The 19,968-nt window shown below is 32.6% G+C and overlaps 1 protein-coding gene across 1 annotated transcript in view; it reads right to left on the bottom strand.

The window, feature by feature from the left end:
* LOC118185583 (uncharacterized) overlaps positions 1-19,371 on the bottom strand; it is a 54,105-nt gene extending 34,734 nt beyond the window's left edge. Inside the window, exons 1-2 of the mRNA XM_085810599.1 lie at positions 19,214-19,371; positions 2,775-2,886 (exon numbers count right to left, since the gene is read on the bottom strand). Coding sequence (XP_085666725.1) covers positions 2,775-2,886; positions 19,214-19,241 — 140 coding nt within the window. The 5' untranslated portion in view covers positions 19,242-19,371. The remainder of the gene's footprint in view (positions 1-2,774; positions 2,887-19,213) is intronic.
* Between the last annotated feature and the right edge of the window lie 597 nt (positions 19,372-19,968).

Genomic DNA, 19,968 nt, shown 5'->3' with positions numbered 1-19,968 from the left:
CACAAACTTTCTGGTTACTAATTTCCAAAGAAGCTATATTATGTAGTCAGCTGTAAAATGTTGGAAGTAATTGCTTTTAAAATAAGTAAAATATCCCAATTCTGGCAACAGTCACATATTCGAAGATCATTAGGGGTTTAAGGTGTACGAGTCCCCTTAAAGGTACAGATCTGCAAGACTACGCTGTTAAGCCAGAGGCAGAATCTGAAAAGCTTGAGACTGAATGTTGATTAGTATATAAGGCTACGGCTAGTCTTGTTGTTTTCCTCAGTGCATCTAATTCGGCTTGGTAAACTGAATAACCTGCTTCTAATCTTCTTCGCCATGAGTATATCAAGTGAGTACCTTCTATTAGGCAAAACCCACTTTCCATGCCATTTTCCATTTTAGAGCCATTAGTGAATATCTTAAATTGCGAATTCCAATTGATTTGCTTAAGAACTGTATCCGGAATATCGAAAACTGTTGCGTGCCATTGGTCTTTACTTTAGAGACTTTAGAGACTTTTAATACTTTAGAGACGATAGCTTCCCTTTCAACTAGCAAGTCCAAGGGTGCAATTCCCGAGATTACTTGTAAGGCTAGAATTGGGGAAGTACGATAAGCTCTTGTAAGGAGTAGCAGTTACTGACGTTGAATTGTATTGAGCATTTTTTTCCTTTTGTGGTAAGTTTTGTCCCCCCAGATTGAGGCTACAAGGATACAGGACGATTGAGACAGTTTTATCCAGTTTTTAAGAAATTCTGCAGGGACTCCCCAGCTTGGTTGTGCAACCTTTATTATTGAGTTTTGTGGTTGAGCTATCCTTAATTTAATTTGTCTGAGATGCGGAAGCCAAGAAAGCCTATTGCTTATGAGAATTCCCAAGTATTGATTGTATTGATTCCCAAGATTGGTATCAAACTTGATTGGCTTGAAATTTTAATACATGGGTTTCTCTTCAGTGCCTGATGTCTGCCAATTAGAAGTGCTTTTTATTTCGTTTTGCCTAGTTTTGACAGTTGAAAATACTGTACTGTGCCGTTGTCTCAACTGATGAGCGTCCTACGATAGTAATTACAAAGTCATCAGCGTAAGCTATCACGTGCACATCTTCCAGACCTCAAAATTCACGAAATGCTGTTTTGGCTGTTATATTCCACAATAGAGGTTCCAGGCAGGAGTCCTGCGGGCAGCCTCTTGAGACGTTCGTTTTAGATAATGAACTAAACGATCTGTTAGACTAACTGACGATCTGTTAGATAACAACAAATCAGAATTAATGCTGTACATTTTATAGATTTTAAAATATTACAGACGTCCGGCCACCAGAGTGCATTAAATGCGTTCTGGATGTAAATAAAGATCATTAGTGTATACATATTTTTATCCTTATTTGAGCTTATTATTTGCAACATGTCACTTAGTGCATGTTCTTTTAATTTACTTTTAAAAAAGCCATACTGCTGTTCAACTAACGTCAAAATCACATGGAAGTATTTCTTGTATGCATGTCCGTATAAAACGATGCATCTGAGTGCCAACTGCAAAATCCTGTTGAAGCTGTGTTTGGCAAAACCATTTATAGTAAGTAGTCTGTAGCTGTGAAATTCGTAATTTGATGTTGTTCGCTAAATGCAACTGGAGTAAAGCAGATTATTGCTTCGGTAGTTTTTCTATTATATCTCATTCAAAGCGCAATCATCGTATATATTATCTCGCAAAGTGTGTACTATTTGTATCGTGCTGAAATGACTCTAGTATCCTTAAGTTTCTTATAACGTAAAATTAGTAAGGCAGCATTTTGTATTTGGCGTAGATTTAGTCAAGATCTCAATTGATTTCGAGAGCAAACACATAATGGTCCCTCTTCATCAGGAGCAAGGAAATCTGTAAGGCTAATCAGTATTGTGGATTTCTTGCAGTCTTTCAGTCTTGCAAATTTCTTTGCTCCTGATGAAGAAGGACCTTTATGTGTATGCTTTCGAAATCGAGATCTTGATTAAATCAACGACAAACATAAGGTGGTTGCTTTACTAATTTTATGTGTCACTTTGGCGTGTATCTCTTCTGTTTTGATTTCTTAGTAACTTGAAGTCCAATATTCTGATCTAAATATTTAAAGATTAATTTTCCATCTTTTCTATTTACCTTTCCTTTTAAGTTAGGGTAAACCTGGAAAATATGGGCACTAAGGTAATATGGTCACATTTAAGCAAATGCTCATATTACACGTAATAGTTTTGAGATGGTGCATTCGCACTACAGCGTTGGCAATGCTCAAGTGTCATGGCGACTATGTGATTAGTTTATGTTGATGTGCGGTTCAAACAGAAGTGCAAACGGACCAGTTATGCATATAATATTATCAGTTATTCTTTTCATAAGAAAATCAGAAAGTGCAAAAACTCTATTTTGTTCAAATATGCATTTAGACTAACATGGGAACGTTATGTATCTTATCTTTCGTATGTTTCAAAAGTGAAAACAAGTATGTAATGTAATTGTATAAAACTGTTTAATCTTTTTAATTATATGTATCACGAACGAAATGCATTTTTATTTAAATCAATCAGATTAAAATGTAAAAAAATAATAGTGTGAAGAACTACATCTATTGCTTTTAAATAGTTTAGTTTGTTAATTAATTAAGGACAGATTAAATACGAAAGAATAGTACCTTCCTCTGGCAATGGACTCGAATGAAAAGTGAAGCAACGCAAAGTCGTGTTTAGATACTAATACAGCTTTTGAGATAAATAAAAAACGATTTAATTTGCTTTCTAATTACTCACTTGCAAGGTTCCTTGGCATCCTCACCCAAGCTGACTGCTTTAATTGCTATACAAGCTTGAAGTTTGGTAGTAACACATATGTCATTTTCACAGGACACAAATCCTAAGAAAGCTGAAATAAATAAATTAAATTTATTTAAGACGGATTAAAAAGTCAATTAACCACTCAAAATATTTTTATTAATATGCAAACTACTTGTATTTTTTTATTTAAGTCAAGTTTGAAATGTAAATTAACGGAATCAATACAGCAATATATGTGTTCAGCTGAGCGTTTCTTAATTTATTGACAGCAATAAAGTAATAGTTCTATAGAAATAATTAGTGGATCTTGTGGAATTGCGTCTTTCGGTGATTTCTGTATACGCTGTAGCTTTCAATAACTCCATATACAAAATTTAGATATTTCAAGACAGGATATTTCGATTTCCATTTCTAGCATAAGAAAGATATGTAAGTTCTTGTATATAGGAAACGGCTAATATTTGATTTTGTCCAAATATTGAAAACAGTAGTTTTATAGAATAAGAAATATGGGATATGCTTCTCCCGAAATAAATCCCACAAACTTCATTTTTGTTTCCCTTTTCAAATGAACAGTGGTAGTGACTATTCGAAAGCAGAGCCATAGATTTCGCATTTCAAGGCACAATACTATAGGGTTTTGCTATATCTAGAAGCTTATCTCATAGTCCTGCAGACCTCCCTAAACTGAAAACTTAGTTATCGCTTTAGAATGAAGCAAATGATCAAGTTTTAAGAAGGTTAAAATAAACTTTTTATATAACTCTTAAATTAACACTAGATACTTCTTGTGCGAGAGAGAAAACTCCGCTACTTGTAGTATTTAACATCACACAACATGAATTTAATTTCAAAGGAGTGCAAAATCTTGTATAAGCGGCTACAACCTATGTGATATTAACTCAATAAATTCTGCATCAGATCTTTCCCAATATAAGTAATTCACAACATGGACTTTTCTTATAACGAAATCAGTTAGTTTAGCCCCAATAGTCTGGCATTAACCACAAAGATTCGCTTCCAGTTCTGCCCTATGATTAACCACAGAGAATGCCCCAAATGTATATTTTTAAATACAACAAATTTATAATTCTAACACGATGGTGCACATAATAAATATTTTCCAATGAATTTATACTATTTCAGTGCTTCTTGCAGCGAGCGAGTGCCATGGCCACTTTTTGTACTTCTACAACCGGGTATAATAAACAATTTGATGTAGATACCACACAACTTTCTTGCAGGGCCTATCAAATTATACACATTTTTTGCTTCACTTCATTTAAACTTACTCCCTCTAACTTTATTAAGGATATTCTTCTTATTCAATCAATTCAGTTCTCACTTAGCCTCAAATCTACATTTTTAAGTACAACAAATTTATATTCCGCACGCCCTGTTTCGTATTGTAAATGTTTTCCAATGACTTTATACACTGACTACCAATAAGTATTTGGACACCTATGCAAGTAACGATATCTGCGGTCCTAAGGTACGCCACGGACTCTGCCGGTATATATCGTGTAGGAAACAGCATAGGCTTTAGTCGCATGCAAGATGCCTCGCAGTTCGGAGCTCTCTGATTTTGAGAATATAATTATCGGGTATCACAAATGTGGCCGATCCTTAAGGGACATATCTAGCGATCTGAAGTACCCAAAATCGAAAGTGGCCTATGTGATTAAGAAGTGGAAAGTGAGCGGTGATTGTCGGAATGTGCTCCGAGTCGGCAGACCAGCGAAACTGGGAGATAGAGACCGACGAGTGCTGTCCAGAGAAATTCGGAAGAACCGCACCCAACCGATGGCCCTCATCCGCAAGGAGTTTCACAAGGCATCCGGGAGTATTGTTTCAATGAATACCATCCGTAAGGAAGCACATCTGCTTGGTTTTCATGGTTGTGCTGCTGCCCATAAGCCTTTGATCACAAAGTCCAACCGCGCTGCTCGGTTAATGTAGTGCAAAGCACATCGAAATTGGGCCGTAGAGATCAGTGGAAACGGGTTCTTTGGAGTGACGAATCAAGGTTCACCCTTTACCGTTCGGATGGCAGGGTCTGGGTCTGGCGTCTACCTGGAGAACGTCTCCTGCCAGAATGCATTGTGCCAACAGTCAAGCTCGGCGGAGGTTGAATTATGGTCTGGGGGTGTTTCTCCTGGTATGAGCTGGGACCCTTGGTCCCCATTCATGGTAAGCTCATGATTCCTACTGCGCTATTTTGGATGACAATGTGCTTCCTACGTTATGGTAGTTTTACGGGTTGGACCCCTGTTACTTTCAGGACGACAGTGCCAGTTGTCATGTTTCGACGTTAACCAAGGCTTGGTATGGTGCCAATGGAGTTCACTGAATAGACTGGCCTGCCCAGAGTCCAGACCTGAACCCTATCGAGAACCTCTGGGACGAGTTGCATCGCCGAATTCAGGGGTGCACTAGAAGTGCAAAATCGGTGAAGGAACTTCTATGTCTTCTCCAAGCCGAGTGGAAGAAAATATCACTAGCTGTCATACAAACACTTGTGGAAAGTATGCCTCGGAGAGTTCACGCTGTAATTACCTCTCGTGGAGGCTCTACCAACTATTGATTTTGAATAAAGTTAGTTTTTCTTTTCTATCACAGATGTCCAAATACTTATTGGTAGTCAGTGTACTACTTTAATCTTTAGCTTCCCAGCAGAGCGGTTGCCATGGCCATTTTTTGTACTTCTACAACCGCGTATAATAAGAAATCTGGTGTGGAAACCACACGATTTCTTTGTACGGCGTGTCAAATTATACACATTATGGGCGTTTTCGTGGTTTTCCCCATTTGTAAAGTGGATACGAGCCAGTTTCCATTAAAAAGACCTCGACAGGGCATCCCTCCCTTTCCATGTAGTGCCCAAGGGCGGAGCACGTAATAAGCAAAAAAAAAAAAAAAAAAAATCATACACATTTTTTGTTGCATTTCATTTAAACTCAAATTCCTCGAATTTCATTAGAGATGTACTTCTTATTGAATTAATTTACTTCTCACTTCGCGACAAGGCAAAAATATATAAAAATTCAAAACATTTTCATTAAAAATTGTAAAACACAGAAAAAACATAAACCGCGAAATATAGTCAAATCAGTTAAAAAACAATATTCAATTAAAATTATTCTACTCCAAAACAAATTTCAGCCAAAGGGCAGAAAGAGAAAATTTCTTGTGCACATACATTTAAAGTTAACATTTAGCCTCACTGGGCAAAAAAAATCTGAAGCTGGTGCATCATCTGACTTATTTCACCGCATGACTAACTGTCTCAAATGTAAACAAGTAACCTGTACTTTAGGCTTAGCGCCACTTTTAAGTTTTTAATAATTCTGCAGCTATTACATACAGATTAATCACAAGCATAAAACATCAACTGGAACATAAAAACAACATAATTCAATTACTTTTAAAACAAAGAATGCGCAATTCACGAACGTATAAAAGTAAAAAACAGAACTCACCGAACCGCTTACGAGGGTGGGTATATATATACATAAATATAAATAAATATAAAAATAGGCTAAAATTCGAATTAAACAATTAGAATAAGAAATTTTTTAACACCAGTCCTTTACTATAGCTGCAGGATTGAAGTAGAATAAACTTAAAGCATCTAAATTAATTAGTAAATTGAAATAAAAGCAAGGCAATTCCTGTATAGTATAATAGTTGAAACCGTGTATAAGAGGTTTAACGCAATATTAAGACTAATCCAATTAAAGAAAGAATTCATAGCAGTACAATCTCGAAACAATAAAAATGTGAATGGTAAAATATACAAAATTATACTAATAAAAATTAATTTCCTTTTATTGAAATTCCAATTCAGAACTCATCAGGAGAAAATGAATTAAAGTTTCATAAAAGTCGATTAATACGTTTCGTTCTCCTAGTCAATTTGAGATCAAAACCCGTAAAAAGATTTCATCAAATTTTTACTAAGGACTTTAAGATTTATTTAAAACCAAAACTCGAATCTCAAATGTTCCAGAATTTTCCCTATGCCTTCTTTGAAACACTTGGAAAAAGAAATAAAACATTACATTATGCCAAAATGGCAATTAAAAATTATAGAATTTTACATTATGTACTTTGAAATTCAAAAATACAAATCGGTCTAAAACCAATATATGCAAATCCAAAATTCAAAACTCATAGTCATTTAAACAAACTAAAAAATCACCACATAACTTCCTTGTACGGAATATTAAATTATACGCACTTTTTCTTGCATTTCATTTAAACTTATTGGATTGAATTAAATCTACTTCGCCGATAGCGCATAAACCACAGTAGAATAGATGCATTCTTTAAAATTCACTCTATTTGTTTACCATAGCGACATTCTGGTGCTAGGTTCACTTAACAGTATTATATTTCGTTCATATTATAACTCAGAATGCACAAAATTTATATCATTTAAAGAATTATCTAATCTTTGCCACATGTTCTATTCAAATAAAGCTAGAACGATGTATAAAAGAAATTAAGCAAACAAAACAAAAAAGAAACAGTACTTCTCATTCAATTAATTCAGTTCTCACTTCGCGACTAGGCAAAAATACATAATAACTCAAAATATCTGTACTAAAAATTACGAAGTAAATATTAAACGCTTATTTCCTCGAAAAAATTCCAGAAAGGATTAAGCATGATTTAATTCGAAATATTAAATGAAGGCGTTATCTTTGTAAAGTTAGACTAGAAGAGAAACACGCTAATGTGACAATCAAAATCGTAAAAACAACCTTGTATTCAGCGTAAGTATAATGAAACACTCAATCGATTTCGAGGGCAGCTAAAGGTCCCTCCTCATCAGGAGAAAGAAATACCTAGAAAGAAGAAAATAAAAGAGAAAGAGTCTCAGAAACACGTGGAGAGTCTCAGAAGGAGAAAGAGGCTCAGAAGCACTGCACGTGGTTATAACCCGATTTTTAATCAGAGTTGCACTGTCCGCCTACTTTTACTGAGCCAGGCTATCTGATCAAGCATAAAGGACAAGAAAAATTAGAGAAGTTAAAAGAGGGAGCGAGGGGCAAATGCACCTTCACGCTCAAAATCGGAACTTCAAATAATGGAAAGCAACCACTGAACGAATTTTTATACCCTCTGGTAGTACCAAACTCGAGGAGGTAACGCCATCTATCGGCAAAAATAACTGAATTAAGACAGCAGAATTTTAAAGGCATTAGGAAGAACTGGATTGGACTTCAAATCATTAACTAAACCTGCTAAATCTTTGTGAATGTGAAAAGCCTCAAGAAAATCCAATTCACCTATGGAAGAAGCCTTTTGGATAATTTTTGCAGACCCAAAGTCAAAATTATGGTTAAATGTCCAACTATGATACGCTATTGAAGACTTGTTAATTTCGCCTTTTCTGACATAAGATTCATGTTCCTTGATACGAAACTTCAACGCTCTTTTTGTTTGGCCAATATATCTTAAACCACACTGACACGATATACTATGAATTCCCCAAAAATTCAAGACAGAAACGCAATCTTTTAGAATCGAAGGGTGAATTTTATTAATAGGGGAGAAACCGACTTGAAAATTGAATTTCTGGAGAATCCGTGCAATTTTATAGCTAACAGTAGGATAAAATCGAAGCACGACAAGGTCATTAATATTATTTCTAACAGTGGAATGTCTTCTTTGATGGGAATCTGAAAATTTTTTGACGGCTTTATCAATAATCACGGGAGAAAATCCACGGTCAATCGCAACTGCTCTCAAATAATTAAGTTCATTGGTAAGCAAAGATTCAGAGGAACAAACTTTTTAGCGCGCGGAAAACATAATAGTAAAAAGAAGCCATTTTTTGCTTAACAGGCATGACTTGGCATGGGGTGGTAAACAAACTGCAAAGGGTTTACGGTACACAGTGGTGCTAAAATGAGTTTCATTGCGGATTATAAGAATATCAAGGAAGGGGAGGGAATTGTTGGATTCAGTTTCAAGAGTGAATTGGATGGCTGGATCAATTGAATTCATAATAGGTAGAATCTCGGATAAATCCTCTTTACAACCGTCAAATAGTGCGAAAGTGTCGTCAACATACCGAATCCAAAGACGAAAAGATTAGTTTATCAAATAATTTCATCTCAAAGTAGTGCATATAAATGTCAGCAAGTACCGGACTGAGAGGATTACCCATAGTCAATCCTTCAACTTGACGAAAATATGCATTTTGGAAAACAAAGTGGGTTTAACTTAGAGAAACTTGAGTAAGCGAAACCAACTTATTAATTTCTGTATGTGTGAAGTGAAATTCCCGAAGCCTAGTTTCAAGACAATTTAGTGCTTGACAATTTAGGTATTTCTTTCTCCTGATGAGGAGGGACCTTTAGCTGCCCTCGATATCGATTAAGTGTTTCATTATACTTACGCTAAATACAAGGTTGTTTTTATGATTTTAACTTTAAAGTCGTTGATAATTCTAAAAGTATTGCATACAGATTTACTAAAGGCATGAAAACCTTAACCGTGAGATAAGAACAATATAATTCAATCATTTTCAAAGCAAAAAATGTACAATTTACAAACGTATAAGAGTAAAGAAACTGAGATCGCTGAGCCGGGTAACAGAGTGGATATATATATATAAATATTTTTATATAGGTTTGGTGCGGCCGATTGCAACCAAAATACGAGGCGCACATTTACATGTTATAGCAGTTCTATATACAAAATTTCAACGTTTTTGAGTACTACTACTCGTGATACAACTACTCGTTTTGATACAACTACTCGTTTTTGAGTTATGCATACGTTCGTACAGACGCCACGAAAAATTCTCTTTAGAATTAATTTTAATGCAGTTTTATAATTTTTTTGGAGGAAAAGAGTCTTTTATTCTGTCCTTACGTACAGATATCACGCAAAAACATCTTTAAATTGCATTCGATAGCGGTCAAAATGAATATTTTCGTTGAAATATGCTGCCTGAAACTTTTCCCGATTACAATACTTCCTTTTTACTTCGTATAAGGAAGTAAAAATTGGGAAGTACCCGATTATGTTAAACTAAACTTTTAATATTAAGAAAACGAAAAACTGTACTTAGAGATTTCTGATTTCTATATATAAAAAGGTTAAATCTGAGCTTTAAACAGCGCAACACTACTCTTTAAACTCTTTAAACAGCTAAAAACTGAAAACCTATTTGAAACAACAATTGAAAAATTGAAAAACACATGTACTGCATTTTACAAATGTTTTTTTACAAGAAAAATATCTCAATAACATTTTCATGCAAAATGCTACTGAAAAATTAATTAATAAGAGATTTTTGTTATTATTAACATTTTACTAGAAAATGAAGTTCCAATTAACTTCATTAACAGTCAACTTAAAAAAGCTGGAGTAGTCTACACCCTATAAATTTTTTTAAGGTAGTGAATTTTTTATTTGAAATCTGAAATAAGAGAAGTATAAAGAAGGATGAATTGAAAGGGTTAATAGTGTAATTATGTAACTACTGCACAATTTCTCCCGACGTTTCCTTGATTTTAATTTCATTAACTGAAGGCCTACTATATTGCAAGTCGTCATGATAATCCCATGGCGCAAAAATTTTATTATTTTCTAACAATTGTCCTTTATTTCCCTTTCTTACGTGCATTATTTTAATGCTTTTCAATTTCGAATTTTTTTTAAATCATACTTTGAATTTATCTTTTGGGAGATTTAAAAGTTTCCATCTCCACTGAGTTTTGCCAATAGCGGCAAACCAGCACCCCTAAGCGTCTGTTTTTAACCATTTTGAATATAATTCTTTTGTTCATCTAACACAGTTAAGTTGTCTTTTTTTCCTTACTCTGATGAAATATTTATTCTCAGTTAATGATTTTTTTTATAAATTATAACTTGAGATCTTTCTCTAGATTTTGTAAATTATTACGTTTGAATTTAAAGTTTAATATTAATAAATTACATATATTACTATTACTTAAGCAACGTGAATTTACTTTATTTTAATTTGTATCTTTATAGTATCATTTCATAGGAAAGAAGGGCACTGTATAGAAGAGGCATTGAGAATTTTTGGATGAACTGTAATTTTAAGTAATCCATTAGCTGCTTTTGGATTAACAGATTTCCTAGGAAATGAAATTTAATTGAGAACTGATCTACCTCCTCCTGAAAACGTTGAATCAAATTTTCATTGTACTTCATTTCTTTTCCTTTTTTTATGTATTTCTGATGTTTTCGGAATTTCTTCCGGTTAAAAAACATTAAGTGTGTTTTTTTTACATTTTTACTTCCTTGTAGGAAGTAAAAAGGAAGTATTGTAATCGCGAAAAGTTTCAGGCAGCATATTTCAACGAAAATATCCATTTTGACCGCTATCGAATGCAATTTAACGAAGTTTTTGCGTGATATCTGTAGGTAAAGACAGAATAAAATACTCTTTTCCTTCAAAAAAATTATAAAACTGCTTTAAAACTAATTCTGAAGAGAATTTTTCGTGGCGTCTGTACGAACGTATGTACGTACGTGCGTACGTACGTACGTAGCTGGCATAACTCAAAAACGAGTAGCCTCAGAACGTTGAAATTTTGTATATATGACTGCTGTAACATGTAGATGTGCACCTCGTATTTTGGTTGCAATCGGCCGCACCAAACGTATATAAATATATTTATATATATATCCATTCTATTACCCGGAATATATATACCGAAAATATACTTAGAGGACTTAATCGTGTCTCTTGCAATACTTTTGGTTTAAAAGTTAATGTTATTGATATGATTTATAAGCAGGGTATTGTCCCCTTTATTTGCTATGCTTCTAGAGTGTGGGGAACAGCTTTAGAAAAGAAGATTAATTCCCGTATACTTCGCAGAATTCAAAGGAGAATTTTACTAAGAGTTGTGCGTGGCTACAGAACAATTAGCTATGAAGCCTGTTTCGCAATTTCAGGATTTCCTCCGATTGACCTTCATGTTTTGAATGACAAAAAGTTTAAAGATACCATCAGCAAATTTATGTTCGATGCCAAGGTGTTGTTTGAAGATCTTCCTCATCCTGCCAATCGTTTGCCAATTCAAACTATCATTTATGACAATTCTGTTGATGAAAATTTTTCTGTTGTGTGTTATACAGATGGCAGTAAAATTAATAATCGAGTTGGATTAGCTTATGTCGTTTTCCATAATGGTTCTGAACTGGAATACAAACTCTTTAGAATTCCCAATGAATGCAGTGTTTTCCAAGCCGAATTACTGTGCATTAGTGAGTCAATTAAGTGGATATCTAACAACTGTTCGCTGAGTGCTAAATTTCTTATTCGCACTGATTCTCTTTCATCCTTATATTCTCTTAGGAATATCTTCTCATATAATAAATTAATTGTGACTTCCCATGCTCTTCTTAAAGACCTTAATAATAAAGGTGTTGATGTTATCTTTTCTCATGTACGTGGCCACACTGGCAATCTAGGAAATGAACGGGCTGATTGGTTGGCAAAACAAGCTACACATCTTCAAGTAATTACTCCAATGATACTTCCTAAGTCATTTTACAAGAACAAAAGTAGGGATGATACAATACTCGAGTGGAATGAACTATACAGGAATTCTACTACTGCCTCTTTGACTAAACTATATTTTCCTTCCATTCCTCACAGACTGAATAATAAACACTTTTTCTGCAATTTTGAAGTTACTCAATTTCTAACTGGACATGGTAAATTCAATTCATATCTGAAGAGATTTAGATTATCTAGTACAGACTTGTGTTCATGCAGTTTCGGGGGAGTGCAAAATGTCGAACATTTGTTGTTCTATTGTTCAAAGCTCAAGAAAGGACGAAAGGAACTCATTTCTAAGTTAAACTCTGTGAATATTTCATTTCCTCCCCCTCTTCATGTTTTTGTTGAACATAAAATGGCTTTCTCTTTTTTCTGTAAATTTATCTCTTACGTATCATCTGTGAATTTGTAAGTTTATTTTATTTTGTGTTGTGTTGTTGTATTTGTTTTTTTTTTTTTTTTTTTTTTTTTTGTTTTTTTTTTTTTTACTTACCTCTGTAAGCCTTGTGTAATACTATGTGGTGCACAAGGATTTAAAATTTTCAATAAAAAAAAAATAATAATAATAATTAAATTAATTCATCTTATTATAGCGATGTCTCAATTTTTTTGTCCATCTTCCCGATATATATGTATGAACACTGTTGGTGCTGCAGATTGCAGCAGTAAAGGGAGGTGCACGACTATATGTTGTAGCAGTCACACTTCTTTTTAAGTTGTGGGAGATACATATTTACGTATGTACATTCCTACAGAGGTCAGGAAAAATTTCCTTCTTAACCTATTTTAAATCCATTTTACAATCTGTTTTGGAAAAACGAGTCCTTTATTCTATCCGTACGTACAAATGTCACACACACACACACACACACACACACAAAAAAAAAAAAAAAAAAAAATCGTCCAAGTGGAACCGAGAGCTGCGAAAATGGATATTTTGGTTTAAATACGATACCTCAAATTTTTCGAGATTACAAATGCGTTTCTAGGCTTTCTAAAATGATCGAGGAAGAATTTATTGATTTATTGATGTTTTGATAATGTAAGAAATTAATATCAATTACATTCTGAGAAGAATAAATAAAATTCGATGATTTAGCAGATCAGCGCAGATTCTTTTGTTGTGATTGATAACTAGAAAATTTGCCGCAATGGAATTCAAATCATTTACTCTCCGGATTCAATTTAACATTATGGAATTTCGAAAATTAAATAAACTGGTATTCACAGAAATTCTAGTCCTATGAACAGGCTACTAGGTTATAAAACAAGTGAAGTAGATGGAGTCGCGAGTCGCTTGATAGTTACATTGAAACCGTAAAATTGTTGCGATGTAAATAACTTTATTTGTACGCTTTCATTCTATTTTAATTTGAAAGTTCCGTCTACTGCCTGATTGTATGTGCGTTTGTGTTAACATACGGTAGAATTACATAAATGGAGAGGTATATGTCTCTTTTACAGGAAAAAAAAAAGATTAAAAGTTCATTGTTTAAATGTCAGTACTTCCAATAAAAATTATTTGAATAAATTATTTTTTTTACATGATAATTCAATTATTTCAATTACCACGTCACCTGAAAAAATATTTAAAACAATTTCTTTCAGGCGAATGGCTGCATCAAGAGGTATTATTTATTAAAAGATACTTTTGGGAATTCTGATTTTTTTTATTTATCTGATGTGAAAGAAAACTAGGAACAATTAATTTGTTAATATTAATAGCATTACAGAGATAATATTTATGAATGTGAAATTCTAAATGTTAATCAAGCTATGGATGTTTCCATTGAGAACAAAGGAAAACACTTCAATCTAAGAAATTCAGCTTCTAATCTAGAACCTCGAAGAATTTAAAGTTATGCAAAGGGAAAATATTAGTCAAGCTATAGAAAGAGAAAATGTTAATCAAGCTACGGATATTTCATTGAAAACAAAGGAAAATATTTCAATCTAAGAACTTCAAATTCTAATCTAGAATCTCGAACAATTTAAAGCTTAAAAAAATGAGCTTTTAAAAAGCTAACTAAATTTAAAATATTAAAAATATTAAAATTTAAGATTGGAAAGTATGTAGATGTAGATCATAGAATTTTTATTTGGTATATAAATTTGTCCCTGCGTTTTTCGTACAATGAATAATAAGATTAGAAACTATTAAAATAGTTTTTATGTCTCTTGCATGTGTTCCATTTCTGTAGGTTATCGCTATTTTACCATTTCTTTAGTTTATTGATATCTTACAATTTCAGTAGGTTATAGATATCACACTATTTCTGTAGGTTATCGATATCTTACCTTCCTCACAGTTCGCAAACAGCAGCCCATTATCAAAATCCTGGAACGCGGGGGGCATTTCCTGGATGTTTACAAAGGGTATAGTGTTAAGTACGATATATATGTATGTATGTATATACATATATATATCGTATTTAACAAAATATATATATTAACAAATAATTAAATGTAAAGAAAAGCTATTAAGAATCGTGCGCCAAGGCTGCAATGATTTAATTAAACATAATTATAATACTCCTATTAAAATTATATAATTTAAAATCAAATTAACAGAATTACAATTCGAAGTTTAAATTCCAATTTACGAATTTATTATTTTTAAAGTAATATTAATATTTTTAAAATATTAAATAGTAAAAGTTTAATTGGTACGGAAAAATTGCTTTACATGCAATGGCCAATAGCAATCGATATGATAAAATTGTAATAAAAATTTGTTAATGATAATTCAAAATTCAAAATGAACAACCGATAGGACAGTGAAATAATGCTGACTCTTCAGGGGAACTAGCTTAATTGATCGGCTTGCACAATTGAGGGGAGTGTGAAATAAGGTAGTTCCTCCTGAAGAGTCAGTATTATTTCACTATCCTATAGGTTGTTGAGTTATAATTTTTAATTAACATAAAAAATATTTATCTCACTTTTATGCATATCCACTTCTATTGGCCATTGCTAGTAAGACAATTTTTCCATATATATTTGATTTTACTTTTTTATACATTTTAAAAATTTTAACATTACTTCAAAAATAACAAATTTGTAAACTGGAATTTAAACTGCAAATTGTAATTCTTGTAATTTAATTCTAAATATTAGAAATTTAATGGGGAATGTTCCTCTTTAATTATTAGTATTATTATATATATATATATATATATATATATATATAGTATGTATATATACGTACATTTTTCTAAAAGCTTTCAAATTTCATATTATGCCCAAAGGGGAGTTTTTCCATTTATATCCATATACATGTTTCGAAAGCATTTTGGCTAAATATATTTAAAAACAGCATATCTTCAGAATTTTTGATAGACAGTCTCGCGTGCTGAAGATAAAAATGTTTAATTCCATTCACCGTTACTACTGCTCGCTGTGAAATCGTTGAGTTTGTTGATCAAAAATTCTTTAAAATTTTACAAAATATGAAATACGTTATAAAATAAATTCGAAATTCAAAATTCGCGCTTCCAGGTGCCCAGATTCGGGTGGAAGATTACGTTATTCAGTATTTGATGGCTCTAGGGGCCATTGGTTTTTCACAACGCGAGAAACATACACACATTCAGTTAGATTCTTTATTATTTAATTTCTTTAAATTTATATAGCGCGATAACATATGGTGGCAACAATTTTAAAAGTGATTCAGTGCTTTTAGTAATTTGATGCAAAATGCCGTTTTGAGACTAATAACCCTGTTCGGTTAACGTCTTTTGGGCTAAAAATGTTATTTACGTTAGCCATTTGTAAATTAATTATAAGTACTTTCTAATATGCACTTACCACGCATTTTGGCAGGTATGTTTTACTTGCAAACTATTCCCAGTCCAATAAAAATCAGTAAACCAATAAAAATGGTTTATTGATGGCAACATATTTATTTCAGACATAGGATTTACTTCATGACATTATTACATTAGTATTTATTATTACGAAGGTTTTATTTAATTCTTAATTACTAAAAAATATGAACTGAAATGAACGAGGACACTACACATGAGATATAAATATCTTTCTAGTACGGAACAAAATATTTGGGCTTTCAGATGCATGCGATGCCACGTATATTTTGCTAAGTAGAAATCAAAATGTTGATGGCAATGCCTCTTTGACACTCGTTCCCCCATTTAGCGCTACCCCAGTAACGCTTGATGGATTGGGTATGAAAGTCTTCCTTAGAAACAAGTAATTCACTGTGAAGATGTCATATTCGGCAGCTTTCAAACTGAGATGATTTGTCACCTTTCTAGCAGTCTGAGAATATGATTGTTCAAGCTGCAATTTTATTCTTTATTACGTTTATTAAAATCTTAGCAGAGCGATCTGGAATAGCGAGCAAGTACGTTAATCTTACTTCTGGTGTATTTTAATTATGGCAAAGCACACTAGGGCTATCTGCCTAAGAGAAGGGATGCCTTCGTGGAGGACTTTCTAAGGAAAACTGGCTCGTATACACGTTACACATGTGGAAAACCACGAAAACGCCCATGGAGCCAGTCCGTTCGCGGTATTCGAACCTCTAATCTTATTTCTGAGTGCTTTGCTCTAATTGAGATGGTCCTTCTACGTTCGTTTACTTTATTTGATTTATATTTTAAACTCGGAGGAAGATCGGAGAACACTCATTCTTTAGGTTTACAAATTCATATTATTTGTCGTATGGATTGTTCTCATCTATTTAATAAAGTTTCCTGGAAATTTGACTCATCTCTTTCATTTTTATTTATGTCTGCATTACACCTAGAAAAGCATTAGGAGTAATAGGTCTAACCTAACACCGTATGATAATCTAGGAATGCCCAGAAATAAAAACATAATATAAAATTAACATATGTAGATTGGCGTCTACTTAATTAATACATATCCCATACTTAATTAATACATAGTGTTATTTCGCTCATTTACATTACATTATAATAGTACATTTCTAAGGGAAAATATCATTGGTGGAATTAAAAAGTGGCATTCAGTTCATAGAGACAACAGACCAAAGTCGTTTTTGTAATTCTGGCGGCATTTCACGTAAATAAAGCAAATTTAGTTGTGATAATAGTCTTCCTTTCCGAAAGTTTCTTCATCTAAAGAAAAATAAGAGAAATAGACACATGTGTTAAGTATATTAAAAATTTTTGAACCTGACGCGACTCATGCAGTTTTCTTGGCCCGAAACGGTAAAGATAATGCCAAGCGACCTAAACTTTTTAGGTTAAATTTCTTGATACTTAAAGGAAAAATTCTTAAACTTCTTTGCATAGGTACTCTCATAAAACACACTAAATTTGTTTCGCATTATTTCTAAGAAAATAATAACGTTTTCCACAGTTTCATTTTTAGATGCACGGTGCAGTTGAGAAATGCCGCCATCGTCACAGTAGATGTTTCATTAGCCTAAATTACATTTATTTTTAAATTTAAAATTAAATTTTGCTTCAGTATGTGAATATAAGATAAGGAAAAATATTCCAGTCTGAAGACTTCAAATTATAATCTAACAGATTATAGTCGGAGAGGTTACCATCATAAGAGGAAACCAAATTTAAAAAAAAAAAAAAAAAAAAAAAAAAAAAAACTAAGAACGTTTGAAAAGGTTTCAGGTTTTAACGGTCATCCTGAAAGGTTTGCAAAGGTTTTTTAAGCCCTCGATGAGCTCGCAGCCTACCAGTTTGCTACTGCACTCTTTCTAGGTAAACCTTTATTTATTTATTTTGTCTTTTTAGCTTTATTATTGAGTATTTTTTCTTGGCACTTACGCCAAATACAGTTCAGCAGCAAAATGGAAAAAAAAATATAAGCAGTTTTGCAGAATATGTTTAGAATTCCCAATACAGTGTTAAGTGTTGGCATGACTTTCTTTTTTTCTAATTAATGTCTTTTCTCGTTCGTCGTATCAATGCTCAGTTTTCTTTTAATAAGATGGTTTGCAAACATTTTTGTCCTTTTACTATTAACTTTTTATGTGTTAATAAATATCACGTTTTTCGCTTATGTCACATAAAATTTCATTCTACAGACAAATCACAAAATATTTAAAAACAACATATCTTTGAAATTTTCAGTAGACAGTCTTGTCACTTCTCGATTGCATTTTGGAGTTTGTTAATCAAAATTCAATAAAGTTTGTAAAATATGAAGTAAATAACAAAATTAATTCGAGGTTTTTGGATGCGCATATTCGGGTGAAGGACTACGTTATTCAAAATTTAGTGACTCTAGGTACCGTCGTTTTTTCACAGTACGAGGAGCATACATACGTACATACATATACGCAGATAAAAGTTATAACTTGATCTTCGTATGCAGGTTTCAGCGTACGACATGAAGCCATTTAATTTGAAAATTAGTCCATTTGAAATTAATGACATTAAACAAAAAAAAAATTGTATTTTAAATTGTAAAACAAAACGATGAAAGAAAATTTATGTAGTAGTATTTCATCCCATATTACCAAAACTTAGAGACTCGTGCACTTATTTGATAAAGAAAAACATTATTCTTTAATATTTAGCTGTGCATTTATTTCTTTCAACCGCTTGTGCACAAGGCTTAGAATAAATATATCCCTCTAGCAGCAATATTTTTTTTACCAGAACACGAAATTTACTTATTGAAAACAACAAATAGCTGTTTGAGGTGTGTGTAATGGAGAAGTAGTATGCTATTCATAACCTACTAATTTCTAAGTATAAAAAAATTCATCTCACTTTTCATGCATTCTCCACATCATTCTAGACACATTTAATTACTCAGAGTTTTCTCCGATTATTTTCTGAGATATTATAAACTTTTTATTTTTGTAATAAACTAAAACAATAAAAAAGAGAGTTTTTCTTACCAACTGAAAATAGAATTAACCACTTCATAATTTTATTTTCTCAACTCTTTTTTCACAAAAGGAAATAATAATAATGCACCTTCCGATAGATCTTTCACCAGTAGACTAGAATCAAATAACCCTTCCACTAATATATTACATGAATGTCTGCAACCAATGAATGCCTTATCATTTAAAACCTTCGCACTTACAGATAATGTGCGCATTATTAGTTATTTTTCATTTCAAATGAAGTTGAGAGCTCTTAAGTTATAGACTATAATCATAAAGAAGGTATATGTAAAGAACTGCATGTTAGTGAAAGTCAAAGTTCTATATGTAATATGGATATTAAATAATTGAGTGTTTTAATTGTGCCATACCTTTTTATTACTCGCTGTATTACATTATATTTTCATTAGCCCAAAGGGACGATTTTGTTCAGAAGGGCTATTAATTTCGTTTTGACTTTTTGAGTTGGTTCTCAGTAAACGTCATTTCACTTTTCAAATTGTTGCCACGAAATATTAGATCACTGCATTCTGTTTAAAGAAACTAAATAATGAAGAATCTGCATAAATGTATGTATGTTTCTCGCACTATAAAAAAACAATGTTATCTACCGACATCAAATTTTGAATAACGTAGTCCTTTACTCGAATATGGTTATCTCGAAGCCCAAATATGACATATGGAATTTGCTTTACTATCTGTTTAATGCTTTGTAAAATTTTAACCAACTTTTGATTAACAAACTCAACGATTTCAAAGCTAGC

The sequence above is a fragment of the Stegodyphus dumicola genome, chromosome 2 (assembly GCF_044657685.1).
Source record: "Stegodyphus dumicola isolate Sdum_Otavi_A_Nest chromosome 2, ASM4465768v1".
NCBI lineage: Eukaryota > Metazoa > Arthropoda > Arachnida > Araneae > Eresidae > Stegodyphus > Stegodyphus dumicola.
Note: the sequence above shows the minus strand (reverse complement) of the source record. Positions and strands in the feature narration are given on the sequence as shown.